This window comes from Pangasianodon hypophthalmus, chromosome 11 (genome assembly GCF_027358585.1).
Source record: "Pangasianodon hypophthalmus isolate fPanHyp1 chromosome 11, fPanHyp1.pri, whole genome shotgun sequence".
Lineage (NCBI taxonomy): Eukaryota > Metazoa > Chordata > Actinopteri > Siluriformes > Pangasiidae > Pangasianodon > Pangasianodon hypophthalmus.
This window is the reverse complement of record NC_069720.1, coordinates 7492355-7509472: the sequence shown is the minus strand read 5'-3', so window position 1 is coordinate 7509472 and position 17118 is coordinate 7492355. Positions and strand designations below refer to the sequence as shown.

At 41.0% G+C, this 17118-nt stretch overlaps 1 protein-coding gene across 1 annotated transcript; it reads left to right on the top strand.

Moving 5' to 3' along the window:
- Nucleotides 1-107: 107 nt before the first annotated feature.
- On the top strand, nucleotides 108-4213 carry si:dkey-56d12.4 (uncharacterized protein LOC799220 homolog). Its single transcript, XM_026930317.3, has 2 exons — nucleotides 108-554; nucleotides 2270-4213. The coding sequence occupies exons 1-2, from the start codon at nucleotides 197-199 to the stop codon at nucleotides 3520-3522; spliced, it is 1611 nt and encodes a 536-aa protein (XP_026786118.2). The 5' UTR covers nucleotides 108-196; the 3' UTR covers nucleotides 3523-4213.
- Nucleotides 4214-17118: the final 12905 nt, after the last annotated feature.

Sequence of the window (17118 nt, the reverse complement as noted above, 5' to 3'; positions counted from 1 at the left end):
CGCAGCATCCTTGTACAATGAAATTGTATGGTGCATGGTGTTATTCACCTTTTTTTCAGCGTTCCTACAGACTCGGTCTGCATAAAGGTTTTTGTGTAACACTTCCGGTTATCCATTTCCGGTTATTTTGGCCGGCTAGCTTGTATTCATCACAGCATTTAGCAACACTGCCTTTAACGTGTGGTTGTTAAGAGTTATGGATTCGAGGAAAACTGGGATCGTTTGTGCAGTTAGGGGTTGTCATAATAACTGGTACAAAAGAAAACGTTTCTTAGAGCAGGTGTGTTTTGACCATAAACCGCGCACCAGAGCTGAATGTGGATGTGAGGCGCCATACAATCTCCATCCGCCTCCTAAAAACGAACAAGCTCTTCGGCTTTGGTTAAAAGCTTTGAATCTTGAGAAAGCACCGAAGCGACCGTACGTTTGCTCTTTTCATTTTGTTGAGAAAAGACCCACGGAGGAGCAACCGTATCCAGAGAAGTGGCTGGGCTACGATGCTCCGGTGGTCGCGCCGACGCAGCGTGTTGCCATGGAAATGTCATCACGTGAGGGTAAGTTCCACTGCTGCGCGTGAACCAGGTTCCACATCACTGAGGTGAGCTGGCTGTTGGACAGGCTGGTGATGTGCAGTGTCCCAAACAGCAGCTGCTGCAGACAGAGAGCACTCACTACACAGCACTCAGCACAGCTAGCTAAACACGCTTCCATGGTTTTCCCCGCCATTTTGTTTTTCATTTTTTTAATTGGTTGGTTTTTTGTTTGTTTTTGTTTGTTTGTTTGTTTGTTTTTAATACAGTTTTGCATGTAAACTAAAACCATTAAAGGTACATTAAGAGAATGAAACAATTAAATACAAAATATAAAAATAAACAACAAAAAAGGTCATTTTCATTAAAACATCAAAATGTTTACATACATTAACACATTTTACAGCTTTGGCATTTTTCAGCTTTGATATTGGTTTTAGATATTGCTGAACTTCTGTCTTCAAAATGAAAAACAAAGCTTTATTTCCCCTGTATTTATATACTAAATTTAGCCAATAGAAGCAGCAAATTAATTAAATAATATTTATTATGATAAGACATTTCCTAAGTGAAAAAAAATAAAAGGTTTTCAAAAAGTGATGTGATCTTTAATAAATGAGCAGAAATCTGACCAAAGACAAGCCGAATGAGGACAACTCCAAAATAAATGAAAGAATGTTTTTGTGTGTAATTTACAAAATGTACAAGATTTATCAGTATCACCATTAAATCTGCTTACAAGATACCGTTTATTTTTCCTCCAATCTGCAAGTCCATGTGGAGGATGAGAATAAATAAATAAATAAATGATGGCAGAAATAAATAAATAAATAATAAATGCAAAAATAAATGAACGAATGCATAAATACCTAAGTAAATAAGAGCAGAAAAAAATTAATAAATGCTGAAATAAATTCATAAATAAATGCAGAAATAAATGAATGAATAAATAAAAAAAAGCAGAAATACATACATACATACATTTTGGTCATGAAAAAGGGTATAATTAAATTAATGCCTTGAATTTTCTTCTACATTTCCATACATCAGCATGTATTTGAGGTATTACTGGTAAAATAGATGTTTGGACCCCTTAGTTCCAGTGAAGGAAATTGTAATGCTACAGCATACTCAGACCTCCTGTACACTTGTGTCTTCCTTTCGGGAAGAACCACGTGTGGGTGTGATTGTCAGGTGTCCACATACTTTTGGCCATTGAGGCCCTGTTCATGCCTGGCATTAACGTGTGTCCTGGGTGATTGGATCACAATTGAACAGCCAAGACGCATAGCAGTTCACGTCTGACATCATGAACAGTTGGTTGCTGTCCGGGACACAAGGAGGCGCATTCACGCTCACACAACGAACTGTAACGTGGCCATATGTGTCCCAGACCACCTCAGAATGTGGTTTGATTGATTGGATCACAACGCATCTTGGAGACACATTTGACCCTGTTCACACCTGTACTTATTGCTGACCACTTGTGAATGGATCACGTAGGACGTATGGTAATACCAGATGTGAACTGGGCGAGAGACTGTGTGGACACTTGATCATTTATATACATCATTCAAATCTTATCTTCTAACTATTTAACGTCTAGAGACCCAATCTAATGCACCTTTAATTGTACACTAAGTGGCAGAATGTCAGGATTAGCTGAAGCACATCTAAGGGCATGTATGGTACTGTCTTGCTATTCTTACCTATTATGTGCTATGAATTATTTTCCCCAGATGAGACCCCCAGGAGCCCTGATTTTGTGCCATCTCAGTTTGCACACACTTCAGTTGAACAGGAACAAAGGAATGCACACAACCTGAAGAGGCAGGAACAAACTCTGCCACTTAAAAGAACGAGGACCTGTGATGCAGATGAAGCACCTATCCTCAGCACCAAAGAGAGCAATGCCACAGACTTGGAGAAAGACCAGTGTGCTGAACACAGCTATTTGGCTAATGTACATTCTCTCCAAACAATCACACCTTGTACCAACAACGCTTGCCAAGCTACATTGAAAGCATTAACTGATGAATGTGCAGCACTCCGAGCAGAGATCACTCAGCTCAAAGCAAAAGTTGATAACTTATCCTTCAGACAAGAGTCCTTCAGGGATAACGATGAAATGGTGCAAGAACTGACCGGTCTGGCATCTTATGCAAAATTCATGATTGTATTCTCTTTAGTGTCAGGATTTCTGAAAGCCAGTTCAGGCTTGACTAATTTTCAGTGTTTTTTAATTACATTAATGAGGATGAGATTAAATTTACCATTTTGTTTTTTTGGACATATGTTCCATGTGTCACAATCTACTGTTGCTGAAGTGTTTAACGGCACTTTGGATGTAATGTATCAAAGACTCTGTAGGTTAATTGTTTGGCCAGGCAAAGAGCAAATTCAGATTAGTCTACCGACGTGTTTTAGAGCTACGTTTAGCAATTGTACCTCCATTATTCATTGTTTGGAAATATTTATAGAAAAACCAAAAAACATGAGCACCAATGCTGAAACATGCTCCCAATACAAGAATGACCATACGGTTAAATATTTGATATCCATCACACCACAGGGGGTTGTATCATTCGTATCAAAGGGCTTGACAGGTCAGACAAGTGACAAGTACTTAACCGAAAGATGTGGATATCTGGAAAAGCTATCACCCGGAGATGTGATACTATCTGAAAAAGGTTTTGATATTAAAGATACCATGGGTTTGCACTCTGCCGATTTGAAGATACAAGCACTCACAAAAGGTAAAGAGCAACTACATCCACTTGAGCTGGACGAAACAAAAGGACTTACTGCTGTCCAGATCCACGTCGAGAGAGTAATTAGCCTGGTCAGGAACAAATACATGATTTTGCAGAGCACCATCCCCCTTTCTCTGTGCAACACAACAGATGAAGGACAGACCACCACCCTTGACAAAATGGTCACCGTTTGTTGTGCTTTATGCAATATTTGTCCTTCTGTAGTTCCTACACATTAAACCACCTAGTCCTGAGTGTGTTGGTGTATGATTGTACATAATATGGCATAACATTAATGAAATTCTGTAAATATTTTGGACTGTGTATAAGAATGTATTTGTGTTTGTGTCAGTAATACAGATAAGATTCAAGATTTTATTTGTCACATATACTGTTACATACAGTACATAATTTGCAGTGAAATGCAAACCTGGCCTACTCCTCTTTCAACTGTGCATTTAAATAACTAAGAAAAACAAATGAATAAAAAAATAAATATTAAGAACTATATGTAGAGGAATGTGCAAAAAATGGATGTACAAAATATGCAAGGGTGTTACGTGTAGTAACAAAACAGTGCAGAGTCTTTATGGAGTGCTAAGGGATCTGCGTAGTGGACATATCTGTGTTAAGGAGTCTGATGGTCTGAGGGAAGAAGCTCCTCCTGAGCCTCTCAGTTTTAGCCATCAAACAATGGAAGCACTTGCCTGATTGCAGCAGGTTGAACAGACAGTTACTGGGGCGGGTGGAGTCCTTGATGATTTTAGCAGCTCTGGTACTGTATCACCTGGTGTAGATGTCATGCAGAGAGGGAAAAGCAGACCTGGAGATGTGCTCAGCTAAGCGCACCACTCTCTGTGGGGCTTTGCGGTCCTGGGTTGAGCAGTTTCCATACCATGCTGAGATGCACTGAGTCAGCAAACTTTCTATAGCCCCAGTACAGAACGTTTTCAGGATCACTGGAGAAACCCTGAATTTCCTCAGCAGTCTCAGATGGTACAACCGTTGTCTGGTTTTGTTCACCTGAGCTTGGATGTGATGAGTCCAGGTCAGCTCCTCAGAGATGTGTGTTCCAAGGTACCTGAAGCTGCTCATTCTCTCCACAGGGGTCCAGCTGATCTCGAGTGGGGTATAGTTCCACTGCTGCCTCTTCCTGAAGTCCACAACCAGCTCCTGGGTTTTGCTGACATTCAGAGAGAGACAGTTAGCCTGGCACCAAGCTACCAGTTTCTCCACCTCATCAAGGTAGGCCGCCTCGTTGTTGTTGGACATGAAAGCACAGTGGTTCATTTATGTTTTGTGGCTGGTTGTTCAGGAGCTCTTGTGAAGATTGATAGCAGCAGGAATTCTGCTCCAGGATATTTCAGCCCAGAACCTGGAAACGTCTGCCAGGAAGTTCAGACTTGGTCATGGATAGAGCGTTCAACAAGATGATGAGCCAAGTATGCTTCCAAATCAGTACATAAATGATTAAATTTATGCAACTTGCAAGTTTTTGCACGTTTATGCTGCTACATTACTCATTATATCATACTGTACATAGGCTGCTACTCTTATGTTTACACTATTTGAGCTACTTGTTTTATACTCTGGTACTATTTGCACTATTGTCACTAGATTCACTTTAAACAGAACTGTGTGCTGGTCGGCGCTGCACTGGGACTTACTATGCCCATTGTCTGTCCCAGTAGTCATTGTACTGTCTTGTACTGTTTTTGTGCTGTCTGCACTTGTTTGCACTTGTGCACTTTATTGTAGAATTTATGTAGTCCCTTGTAGTTCTATGTTGTTCTGTGTTTGTCTTATGTAGCACCTTGGTCCTGGAGAAACGTTGTTTCGTTTCACTATGTACTTGTATATGGCTGAAATGACAATAAACTCCACTTGAACTTGAACTAAAGAAATAAGAAACATATTAGTATCTGAATTTGAGCCCTAATGAAAACATGTGGTGTGAACTGAAGTGCACATGCACCCTCCTAAGAAAATAAATGAGCTTAAAATGTTCTGCATGGAGGAGTGGTCCAAGATTGCTCTAGAGTTGTCTCCAACCTTGTTGAATATTACAGTAAGAGCAGAGGTGGGACCAAGTCATTGTTTTGCAATTCACTAGTAAGTCTCAAGTCCCAGTTCAAGTTCAAGTCAATTCACAAGTCCTTAACTTTAAGACATAATGCACTTAACCTAATTTAAAGCCAGAATAATAATAATTAGTGTAGCAAATTTAAACAAATCATGCAGAGTTTTTTTAAAATTGGTGTTCAAGACGTTCTAGACAGACTTTTAATTTAAAGGAAATGTAAGGATATTTTAAAGATGCATAATGTGACTAGTGTAAAAGCTTAATATTCCAGTTCAGTTTCACATGAGATGAGGTGTAGATTGTTTTCACTAAGCGTACCAATCTATCTCAGTTCCATTTGGATTTGTTTTGAGATTCGCTTTGTGAAGCTTCAGATTCTGAACACACTTTGAAGTTGTTGCTTCTGTGTCTGATATTCTTGAACCACAGGTTCAGTGCTATTGTTGCTGCAAACAACATCATCTCTGTAAGCAAAGGCTACTATTTTTGGGAGCTTGGCTGCCGCAAAGTGCCTCTGTCATCAGGAAATGAGTGGCCTTTCAACCTTCGTTGTCTAGTGCAAGTTGCACTGTTTGTTGTAGTGCTGGTTGAACGTTGACCTTGGAAATGCTGATTTGCTGAAAATTGAGTGTGTGTTGGGTAGAAGAATAGTTGATTCACTGCACACTTTTAAATGTGTATTTGTTAATCTTTGGTTTTGAAAAAAGTATCAAGTCTTTCCAAGTCAAAGGACTCAAGCCCAAGTCATTGATGTCAAAGTCGAGTCACAAGTCTTCTTTAATTGTGTCGAGTTGAGTTGAAGGTCAGCAAATTTGTGACTCTGGTAAGATGCTCAGTGCTGGTATTCTCAAAAAATCTGAATTTTTAAGAGTAAAAATAAAACTTTATAAAGTCTCTTCATGTTTGAGCTCAAAATATCACTTATTGTATGAGTTATTTTTTTTACATATTAATTTTGGCTCATTTTCATGAAGGGTGCCAATAATTCCGGCATCTGCTCTAAGGTGTATTTTTCAACACCGCCACTGGATGGCAGTAGTAAGCCATGGTGAATTAACCACGAAGCTTAACCTTGACTTCTTCCGCACCCTGATTCAACCAGTCATAACAATAGTAAAAAATAATTTGATAGTGAATCCAAGGTTGGGAATAATATCAAGCATAGTGGGTGTCCAAGGATGGGTTTTAACGAACGTGCTGCCAAAAACAATTTTTAAGATTTCAAAACACATAGTGTTACTCCATTTGTGCAGACGGCCATTATAGTACTGTAGTACAGAGTTGTTGTTGTTTTAAACAGAAGTGCTAATTAGGAGCAGTGAGCATCAGTTGTGTGTGATTGAGACAGAGCCCAACCCAGCACCACCAGCTTCCATCAGTGTGTGTGTGTGTGTGCAGCTGTTGTGGTCATCCTTTATTAAAGGGATGGCTGACTGACTGCATGTCGTCATTAACCACATGTTTTCTATGGGGAGCTGCTTAGGGGTGTGTAGGACATTTGTACTCTTCCAGCTGGCATACAGAAAGGCTAATACTGGATCTGTTTTGTGTTTATTTAACAAGCTCTGTGCAAACTAGTGATATAATTTTTTTAAATATAAAGTATCTGAGTATTCAGTTCAGATACTAAACAGTAGAGAGGTAAGTAAATGTGAGATCTTTTTTGATGCAGCCATATGGTTGGCTGACAAGCTCTTTTCTTTTCAGCATCACTAAGCTTACATTTCACAAACATCTCATTGGCCGTGTCAGTATCTGCATTAGCTGGCGGACGATTCTGATTGGTCCGTGCAGGCTGTGAAGTGGACTCCTACACGTTTAACAACCATATGGCTAATTTCATAGATACAAAGATTCAAGTATGCTAGTATGAACATTACAATCAGAACTAGGACACTTTGAAGAATTCACAGTGTGCAAACATTATATAAGTATAATGGTTTTTAATACGTCATGGTAAAAGATCCATCGATACTGTCAGAAAGAAAGAATGTCAGCTCCATTAACCAAGAATTAACTAATGTAACATCATCATGAAGAGCAAAATAAGTATGAAGTAACTGTGTACAGTCACTCCCTACTCGCGGATATGCTAGTTTAAAAGCATGGTAGTATGCAAGTATGGTCATGTGCAAGTATGGTAGTGTGCATGCATGCTAGTGTGCTAGTATACAAGAATTAAAGGATGCAAGTATGGTAGTGTGCATGCATGCTAGTGTGCTAGTATACAAGAATTAAAGGATGCAAGTATGGTAGTGTGCATGCATGCTAGTGTGCTAGAATGCAAGTATGGTAGCGTGCAAACATTATATGTATGTATAGTATGCTAGAATGGTAGTATACAAGTATTGTAGTTTTAAACTTTGGTAGTATGCAAATATAGTAGTGTGCAAGCATGCTAGTGTGCTAGTATACAAGAATTGAAGGATGAAAGTATGGTAGCATCCAAACCTGCTAGTACGGTAGTATACAAGTATTGTAGTTTTAATGTTTGCAAGTATGATAGTGTGCTAATATACAAGAATTGAAGTATGCAGGCATGCTAGTGTGCTAGTATCCTAGCAAGCATTTATGTTGGTATACTAGTATGTAAGCATACTAGTGCCGAAATACGCTACTGTACTAGTGTACTGGTATGCCACTATGTTAGTATTCTTGTATACAAGATTGCAAGTAAGCCAGTGTGGAAGTACACTGGTATGATAGTATGCTAATATGAATATTTAATGATGCTTGTGTACAAATATGCTAGTACTTGTAACAGTAACAGTCTAGTGTGCATGAATACTAGTGTGCAAGATTGCAAGTATGGTAATATACAAGAATGCTAGTATGCTTATGTACTGGTGCTAGTATTCTGGAGTACACTATGCTAACATGCTAGTGGGCAATTTTGCAAACATGGTAGTATAGAAGTATGCTAATATACAAGCAATGTAATGCTGTGCAAGTAGGCTAATGTGCTAATATGCTAACATACTAGTGTGCATAAATACTAGATTGGAAATATGCTATATTAGATATGCTAATATGCCAGTATGGTATGTCAAAAATGTGTGCAAGTATACATTTGTAAGTATGCTAGTGTGATAAAATACAAATAGTCATCATTAGACTCCATTAGGCCAAGTTTGCGATATACCTGTTTAGATACTTAGATGTTGTTAGCGATGTGCTAATTTAATTTCCTCAAGTAAATGCTATACGCTAATTATTGACTGACCAAAATTCACTGCTATTATTGCAAGCTGCTTCTTGGCATTTTTCAAGTTTTGACTACTGTGAGTCCTAAAAACAGTGAGATATGAGTATTTTATCATTAAGAAAAATGGAAATTGTTTACAAGAATCATTAGAGAAACCCTGGCTATACAATACGCAACCTTCTGAGAATTCAAAGGGGAAAAAATTAGCAAGTCTTGCTAGCTAGGTTTTTTGTTTGTTTGTTTGCTAACAGGCATTGTGTTTACTGTGAATGTTTTACAACATCCATCTTCAGTGATATGAGGACTTAAGTAGTAGCTCATGAAGAACACTGGACCTGTTTGTGTGAGTTATGAAAAGGATAATTTGTGTGTGTATGTGTGTTACTCGATCTGATAGCAGCTTATCACATCACAATCTTCGTGTGAGCCAAGTTTCACTCTTTCCGGGCGTCTGTCCTCATAGCTAGACATCACAGCAGCCCTGCAGCTTAACCACTGGTTTATTACCACACTGTTCCTGGAAGTTGTTTTTACATGCCCTGACTTCACCAACTCCCTCCCTTCCAGAAAACTAATAACTCCCTGAGTCAGAATAGCGGGTGTGTTTGAGTAACACACATTCCAGACACATTCGCCGACTTTCAAATTACCAGTTCCTGTATTTGCTCTGTGTGTGTGTCTGTGTGTGTGTGTCTGTGTATGTGTGGTGTAGATCACAGGCATCTCAAGTCAAGTAAGTGCAAGGGCAATAAAAGAGTCGTGTTTTGGATCAATAGGGGAAACCCCATAGTGAACTGTACGTCCAGAATGTGCTACTATGATATGTGTAACGTGATAAGCCACACTGTAAATGTGTGTTATTTTCTGAAATATTGACTGAGCAGAGTGTGTGTGCAGCTGCAGCTGAATGGAGAGGGTGCTATTTTTGCAGAGGAGTGCTGAGTCAGCACGTTTGCAGTAACCTGGCTCGCCGCCTTGCTTCTTCAAGGCTGATGCAATTATCTTTTGCTTTGTAATCTTCGAAGCTGCCGTACTGCAAATCGGCCAAGCGGCACGCGGCCGTCTCGTCTACTCACCGTTCTGACACACAGCATCAGAAGACACTCTAGAGTGGAAAAAATGGCTGCATGCGACCATGTGGGAAGAGCAACTACAGCACCAGAGGAGCAGGCATGCCTGTCACACATCACATGACAATAAATATGAGGCTGTGGTTGTGGCCGCCACGTGATTCCTGTATGAATGGTTTAGTTGGGGAGGTTTGGAAGGAGACGCCCCACCCACACACACATACACACACACTCTCTCACTCTCCCTCCTCTTCAGGGCGAACAGAAGTGTAATTATTTTTTACCCAGGCTGCAGCTGCTTTATGTGAACTTTGGCAGGCGCAGTGCAGCAATGGATCAGCTCCAGGAGACAGGAACTGAAAAAATCCCCCTCGTTCTTACGGCTGGAACAATATACACCACTTTTTGAGTCACTGCCCAGGAACGTCCAGCTAAAGCCCTTGTGGCAAGCAGACTCTGTATTTTCCATGAACTCGGAGTGACTCGTTTGGCTTCCAGAAACGATGTCATCCGATGTGTTTTCAAGGAGGAACACGTAGTGGAACCTGGAACGGGGTCATCTGGGTTGCTCGCAAAGCTGCTTTAAGCTAGGAAATGGAGAAAAGGTTTGAGAGGGAGAGTGTGTAAAGGGTTTTTTTTTCCTAGTGCTGGCGTGTTCTTGGCCTGGGGAGCCCATTAGGCCGCTGTGTTCCAGCTGCCGGCCCTGCGCTTGGCGACAGTGGTTTTCACGGTCAGTAAACAGTGGATCTCTCTCTCTCAGCAAACTCTCCACTCCCCAACTCAAATCACAGCTTTCAGCGGCCCAGGTCATGGGAGGTGAAAACACAAATGCTTATTCCTCCCACCCTTACTTGAGAAAATGAGAGAGAGAGTGTGTGTGTCAGAGTGCTTTTTTTTTTCTTTTCACTTGCATTCACAGCTTGTCTTGTTGGGACAGAGCTCGCTTGACAAGGTGGACACAGGCTGTCTTCTTTCAGTAGGGGTAGCTGCTGCACTAACCTACACTCATCCAACAAGCATGTACACACATCTTAAAGAACGGCATGGTCAAGGTTTAAAAATAATGACTCATAAGATAACACCACAGTAATAGTAAAAACGGTAAGACCACTTGAAGTAATTAAAGCCTTTTTTGGGTATTAGTCAGGTCAAAAATTCAGGTTGTTTCCTGTTCCTATGTCAGTCAGTAATACAACAAACTACATACAGTATTATACGTTATAAAATAAGCTTTAAATATTGCTAGTAGGAATTCTTTGGTATGACCACACATAATTTTTCCTTGAAAGAATGAAGACCATAATTCTGCACGCCTGTAAATCAGCCCGTTTTTATTTTCTGGCATAGGTTCCTTTGGGATCTGTCTTTCTTTCTGTTGGACATACACCAACATGATGCATTTTACAGAGCTCTCATGGTCATAGATTTTGTCCAAGATGGAAGCTTTGAGGTGTACAAAATTCACGTCGTGTTATCAGACAGACAGGAGAGGAGTGTCGATCTGCACCTGTTCGGCCGCTTTCTCTTCAGTCCTTGTGTGTTCCTGCCATTAGCATTGGCCAGCCAGGCACATCAACCCAAGCGCCTTGGCAAGGGTCAGTGGTGCTGCAGATGGCCCGGGATTGATGCTCGGCATGTAGCCTCCGCCTGCAATGGATCTGATTAAAGCCTTTGAGAAGAGACAGGCATTGATCACGTGTGGGCACATCCGAGCATACCAATTAAGCCTTTTGAACTCCCTTCAAATTATATCGGGATTGCTTAAATCCAATGATTAAAGACCCACGAATAGTCATTAATGGAGAAAACCATTCTTTTATCTTGTCGTTGGTTTTTAAAATGGGCTGAGGCACGATTAGTGTGGATCTGCTCGGAATGTGCTACTCTGTTGCAGCACACAAAAATTTGGCAGATGCAGGCCCCAGGTTGGGCACCATCCAGCATGAGGCTTCTTTCTTTGCGCAACGGCCTTAAAACAGTGTGAGCAGGATTAGCTTTACACTCCATCACGTTCCTGCAGTGACTCGCAGGGCCTCGGCAGACACGTCGCAGGGGATTAGTCGGCTGCAGTGGAGTTTCCCATCACCGCGGCCTTCAGCCTGTGAAACTGGAGATGAGGGGGCTGCTAAGAGATGGAGCAGGGGCTCCAGGTCTCCCATGAACAAGGGAAGCGGTTTCCACATGTACACACTTGTTTTTATTAGAGGGAAAAATGTGAAATGTGTTCCATTCACAGAACTGGCAATTATTTTTGAGATGTATAGCAGTCGTTTGTAAAGAGATAAGATGATATTAGCTTAATACATATAGCCAAGACTTGATTAATTCCTGAAAAATGTATTTGCCCTTAAACTGATGCTCACTCTTAAAGAGTTTTGCAGCAGCCTGTATGATACTGCTGAAGTATGCAGGATGTGTTTTGTGCCAGATTCCTCTGCCTGCTTATTGTGTTCCAAGGCTTTGAAGCTTTTGTTTCAGGTCAAGACTCACATGAATACATTGGCACAAGACAGAGGCCATATTTTCTGAGCAAGTTTGGGAACGCAAGCTTTTGGAAAACATTTCCAGTTTAGTTGCACTTACTTTGCCTCCCCTCATTCTCTCTCTTCCCTCTTTCACTCGCTCTGTCTTCCTTCTTTTTTTTCCCCTCACTCCCCGCCTGAAGCTCGCCTCAGGAAATACTCAAATGATGAAAGGCGCTGGTCTTTTTTCCCCCTCTCCTTCCACGCATTCATCATCTGGCTGTTCTCGTTTCCTGTTTACATGGCTGGGGGCTGGGCACCTCCCAGAGAAAGAGACGAGTCCTCTGATGATGTAATCCCACCCCCCTTTTCAGTTCTCTTTCCCTGCCCTACCCAAATTCTCTGAACACAGAGAAAAGCACAACATTTCTTAAGCGACCCCCCCACCGCCCCAATTTGCCATTCGGCCTATGTTGAGTGATCTTTCAGTGCTTTCAACGCAGTCCTCCCACCCATGCCAGGGGCAGCTCAACATCTGGCGCCTGTCTCTCCCCACTGCTATTGACAGCCATTGATATGACACAGGTGTGAATTCTGTTATTTGTGTAGTTATAAAGAAGAGAAGGAGGTCAAAGGCACAGTGACAGGAGGCAGCTGTCGGCCTTGCTGATTTTTTTTTTAAATTTTTTTTTAAAATACAATCTCTCCAGGTGCTCAGCCAAGGTCACGGGCAAGCAGTAACGCCATGTGAGCCTGGGCCACATGCTGATGCAACACTTTCGGTGCAGGCGCAGAGAGGAATTAGTCTTGGAAACTTATTATGGTGAATATAACAACACACATTAGAGCGCCAAACAGGTGGTGCAACTAGTGACACATTATTTAGACTACAGAGTGTGTTTGAAATAGTCATAGCAAGGACCCAAATGGTTTAATGAGTTCATTGTATCTTAGCATTGTAATACCCTCATGCAGGGTCACATTCAGCACTGTATACGCATAACCGTTATAGCTCTAATAATAAGCTTGCATTGGAGAAGGAGCAGCCATTTTTATGACGAGTCATCAGCGCAGAGGGGCTTGCCAGTTCGTCCCTTTAGGAGTCTACCCATCCTTACCAGCTGCTTCCTTCAGTAACCCAGGCTTTGTTTGTTTATTTTCATCCACCTGGGAATGTGATGAACGTCGTTGGCTACAGCTGTCCTAAAAATACGAACCTTAAATCTTAAAATACTCCCGACCTGCACCCTTCCTACACCCCCCCTCCCCTTCCCCCAGCTCCAGGGTGTCAGCTGCTAGTGATGGTAACAAGGGAAACAGAGCCAACATGAGGACGCTAAAAGGGCAAACCAGTTGATACCCCTGCAGCCGGGCTGAGTTACAGAGAGCCTGGCCGGCCACAAGTCCTCCACCCTGTCATACGAGACGGGTGACAGATGCCATGGTCTCCAGCAAGTTGCAGAAAAAAGGCTGCCTAAGCAGCTTCACCATGTGCCAACTTGAGCTTGAGAGAAATGCCAATGCTCTATGCTGAAGCAGACGCTACTGCTATTTGCTGGCTTAATGTAACAGTAATCTTTTAATCTGTACTCTCTTTCTGTAATGAAGGATAATGTCAACTTGACTTACCTAAGCATATAAGTAATGATTAATGACATATCAAATGAGTAAAGAATAAAACACAACACTGTGTGCTGTTATAGAAAATAATCAATGACAAGGCGCTGTGATTATTATTTTCCAATAAATACAGCTTATATAGCTATAGTCAATAGAAATGCTAATATATTAGAACAAGCCCATTAATATAAACCTGTGATTTGTCTTGCAGTCGGCACTCTCTTCAGACCTGCTGTTACAGAAAATTAATCAACACCTTCTTGACCAATCAGATTTGAGAATTCAACAGCACTGTGGTATAATGTATTATAAAGTATTTTGGTTCAGTAACGCATAAGGGTCAATGGGACTTTCCAGGATCATCTCCATGCTGCAAACCGGATCCAGCCACTTCAGCCAACGAGTGCTGTTCCCTCTCCTCCCCTAATCCACTGTCTCATTGTGAAAGTGCTGTGCTGATGAATAATTGTGATGATGCTGAAACATGTTTACTTTCAAACCCGTGAGCGCAGCGCACCAATTTGCATCTGAAAGAACCCTTTGATGTCTTTATCTGCAACGTGCAGAGCTTTGAAGCGTCTGACTGTAACCGGGTTTGTTTTTCCAATGTGATGGAAAGGAGAGGAGGAGGATGGGGGAGGGTGTGTGTGTGAAATAAGTGATAAGTAATAAGTACAGCAAGTTTTCTAAAGTAATCACAAATGCAGAGTGTCTAAAGAGGACTCTTAGAGAGGACATCTCACTATCTTCCTCTTCTCCTCATGCAGCTAAGCCCCTCTGTTTAATGTGCAGCTCTCTAAAATGAAACTGAGACATTGCTGATGAACGAATCAGTGCTGCTGCATCTAATATGACTCCCCACAGAAAAACAGTTTTAAAATAGAAATTATTAGTATTGCTTGTGTTTGAGTTCACTAACCAGCACCAGGGATTTGAAAGGCCTGACTAAACTATACGTCCTTTATCTCAGTAACAGACATGTATACGCCTTTTCTGAACTCTTGAAACTATAACCACTGGCACAGCATTTAGCAGCTAGCTTGTATTTAGCTAATGTTAATGGAAATAACTAGCAAATATTTACATTGAAAATGACCTTGAAACCACATTGTAAAAATTATTAGCTAGTTAAGAATATGTATAAGCAATTCTGTATTGCTAGTAGCAAGCGAAGGGTGCAGAATCAGCTGTGGAGATTTTTTAGGGTGAATTAACAAACAAAACTTGAAACTAAGGCCACTGGCACAACACCTGGCAGCTAGCTTGTTATTTAGCTAATGTCTGGAAATAACTAGCAAGTGTTCATGTTGAAAGCTAACTCAATTACACATTGTGAAATATATTAGCTAGCTTAAAATGTGTAATAATTGTAGATTGGTTAGCTAATCGTAAGCGAATGATGAGGAATGTCCTTCCTTTTCCAAATCCTCTGTAAAACTGTTTGACAAAAGACAAGACTTGAACTACAGCCACTGCCACAGCATTCGGTAGCTAGCTTGTAGCTAATGTTGGAAATAACTAGCAAATATTCACACTCAGAGATACCTAACAAACACACAAGTTTATTAGCTAGGCAAGAATATTTAATATTTTGTAGGCTGTTTAGCTAGTTTAAAAGAAGAGTGAGAGATGCTCTCCCTTTTCAGAATGGGCTGTGGAGCTGTTTGAGGTTAATTAGCAAACACCTAAGTCTTGAAACTACAGCCACTTGGCAGGTAGCTTGTTATCTAGCTAATTTTTGGAAATAATTAGCCAACAAACACGTCGAAAGCTAACTTAACAACACGTTGTGAATGCTATTAGCTAGTTAAGCATAGGTAATATATTCTAGTCTGTTCAGCTAGCTGTAAGCGAAGAGTGAGTGGTGTCCTGCCTTTTCAAAATCAACTGTGGAGCTGTTTGAGGGTGAATTAGCAAACAAGAAGACTCGAAACTCCAGCCACAGGCACAACACTCAGCAGCTAGCTTGTTATCTAACCAGTGTTTGGAAACACTTAGCAAATGTTAATGTTGAAAGCTAACTTACCAGCACATTGCAAAATTTATCAGCTAGCTAAGAACGTGTAATAAATAGGATGTTTAGCTAATTCTGAGCAAAGGGTTAGGAATGTCTTCCCTTTTCAAAATCCGCTGTGAAGTTGTTTGAGGGTGAATTAGCAAGAAAAAGAAACAAGGTATCTTCTAATGGTGCATGACTTTTTCTAATACTAACTCGAAAAGAGTAAAAAATGCCTAGATATATGTCTAGTGATCTTATATTTGCTATATAATAATCTTCTAATGAGAAAAGCGATGAATTCGTCCTGTGCTACCAGGACAGTAGCAAGCTAGTCACTAAACTGGAAACATCTATAGCACTGGATTTAGAATGAAGTCTACAGTCACGCATTTAAAGGAAATTCAAGCAGGAAGTTTATAGAGAAAGAAGAAAGAAGAACTATTGGTGTACTGGCTGACCTCTTGCACACGCTACAGTTTCCAGCTAAATAAAGCAACTGCTAAATCCTAGCACTAATCTGACAGCATGATGTGTCGCAGTTGTGGTTGTTTCATGGGATCATTGATGCACTGTGTTGCATCTGAGTGGAGTAGTGCAGATTTATAAGTCCATGTGCGAAGAGCATGCACATTATTCCACTCACACACACAGACATATGCACAGCCCAGCCCGTCAGGAACATGCTGTAGATCAAAAGGCTAGGCTGGGAACGTTTCCCGCTCTCTGACAATTAGACACGAGGAAAAAAAAAAACATTTCCGCGTGTGTGTTCTGTCGGCATAGCAACACAGCGTTGCCAGGCAACGGCAGGGTTATGTACGTGGGTGTGTGAAGGTCGGTGGGCGGGGCTTTTCTGGTGTGTGAGGACAGGCGATCTCCTACATCAAACGCTCACAAAGCCATGATCTGATTTAACCCCCAAAAAAGAGAATGTTATTCCCACATCCGTCTCATTGCTGGAGGTCAGAGCCCAAACATCAGAGACTGCAGTGTACCTTCATACTGTTTCATTTAATAACATTATTTTGATATCTGTATCTCTGTAACAAGAAGCGTTAGTTATAATATAGAAACCACTTAAATTTACCCATAGCACTCTAATTCCCAATGATACAAAAGCAGGGTTTTTCAGTCGCTGCTATGAATGTCTTTACCAGACAGCTGCTATTGTGAAGTGTAGAAAACCAGCCGGGTCACTTCCATCCATCTACAGCAGATACCATCTCTCTAACAGCACACAATAGTTCTCAGCAGAACATGCTTTTACGTGTCCAGATAGCATCAGGTTGCTCAGTTTCCTTAAGTAACACGCTTAAAAAAAAAAAAAAAAAACAGAGCAACTGCATTTTTCTGTTGAGGAAACAAAAGCAGAAGTTGCTTAACCTGATGAAGCAAT

Coding starts and splice junctions, on each gene's coding strand:
- si:dkey-56d12.4 (XM_026930317.3), top strand. CDS start 197: ATGGATTCGAGGAAAACTGGGATCGTTTGTGCAGTTAGGGGTTGTCAT. Junction 555..2,269: donor GGAAATGTCATCACGTGAGG/GTAAGTTCCACT, acceptor TATTTTCCCCAG/ATGAGACCCCCAGGAGCCCT.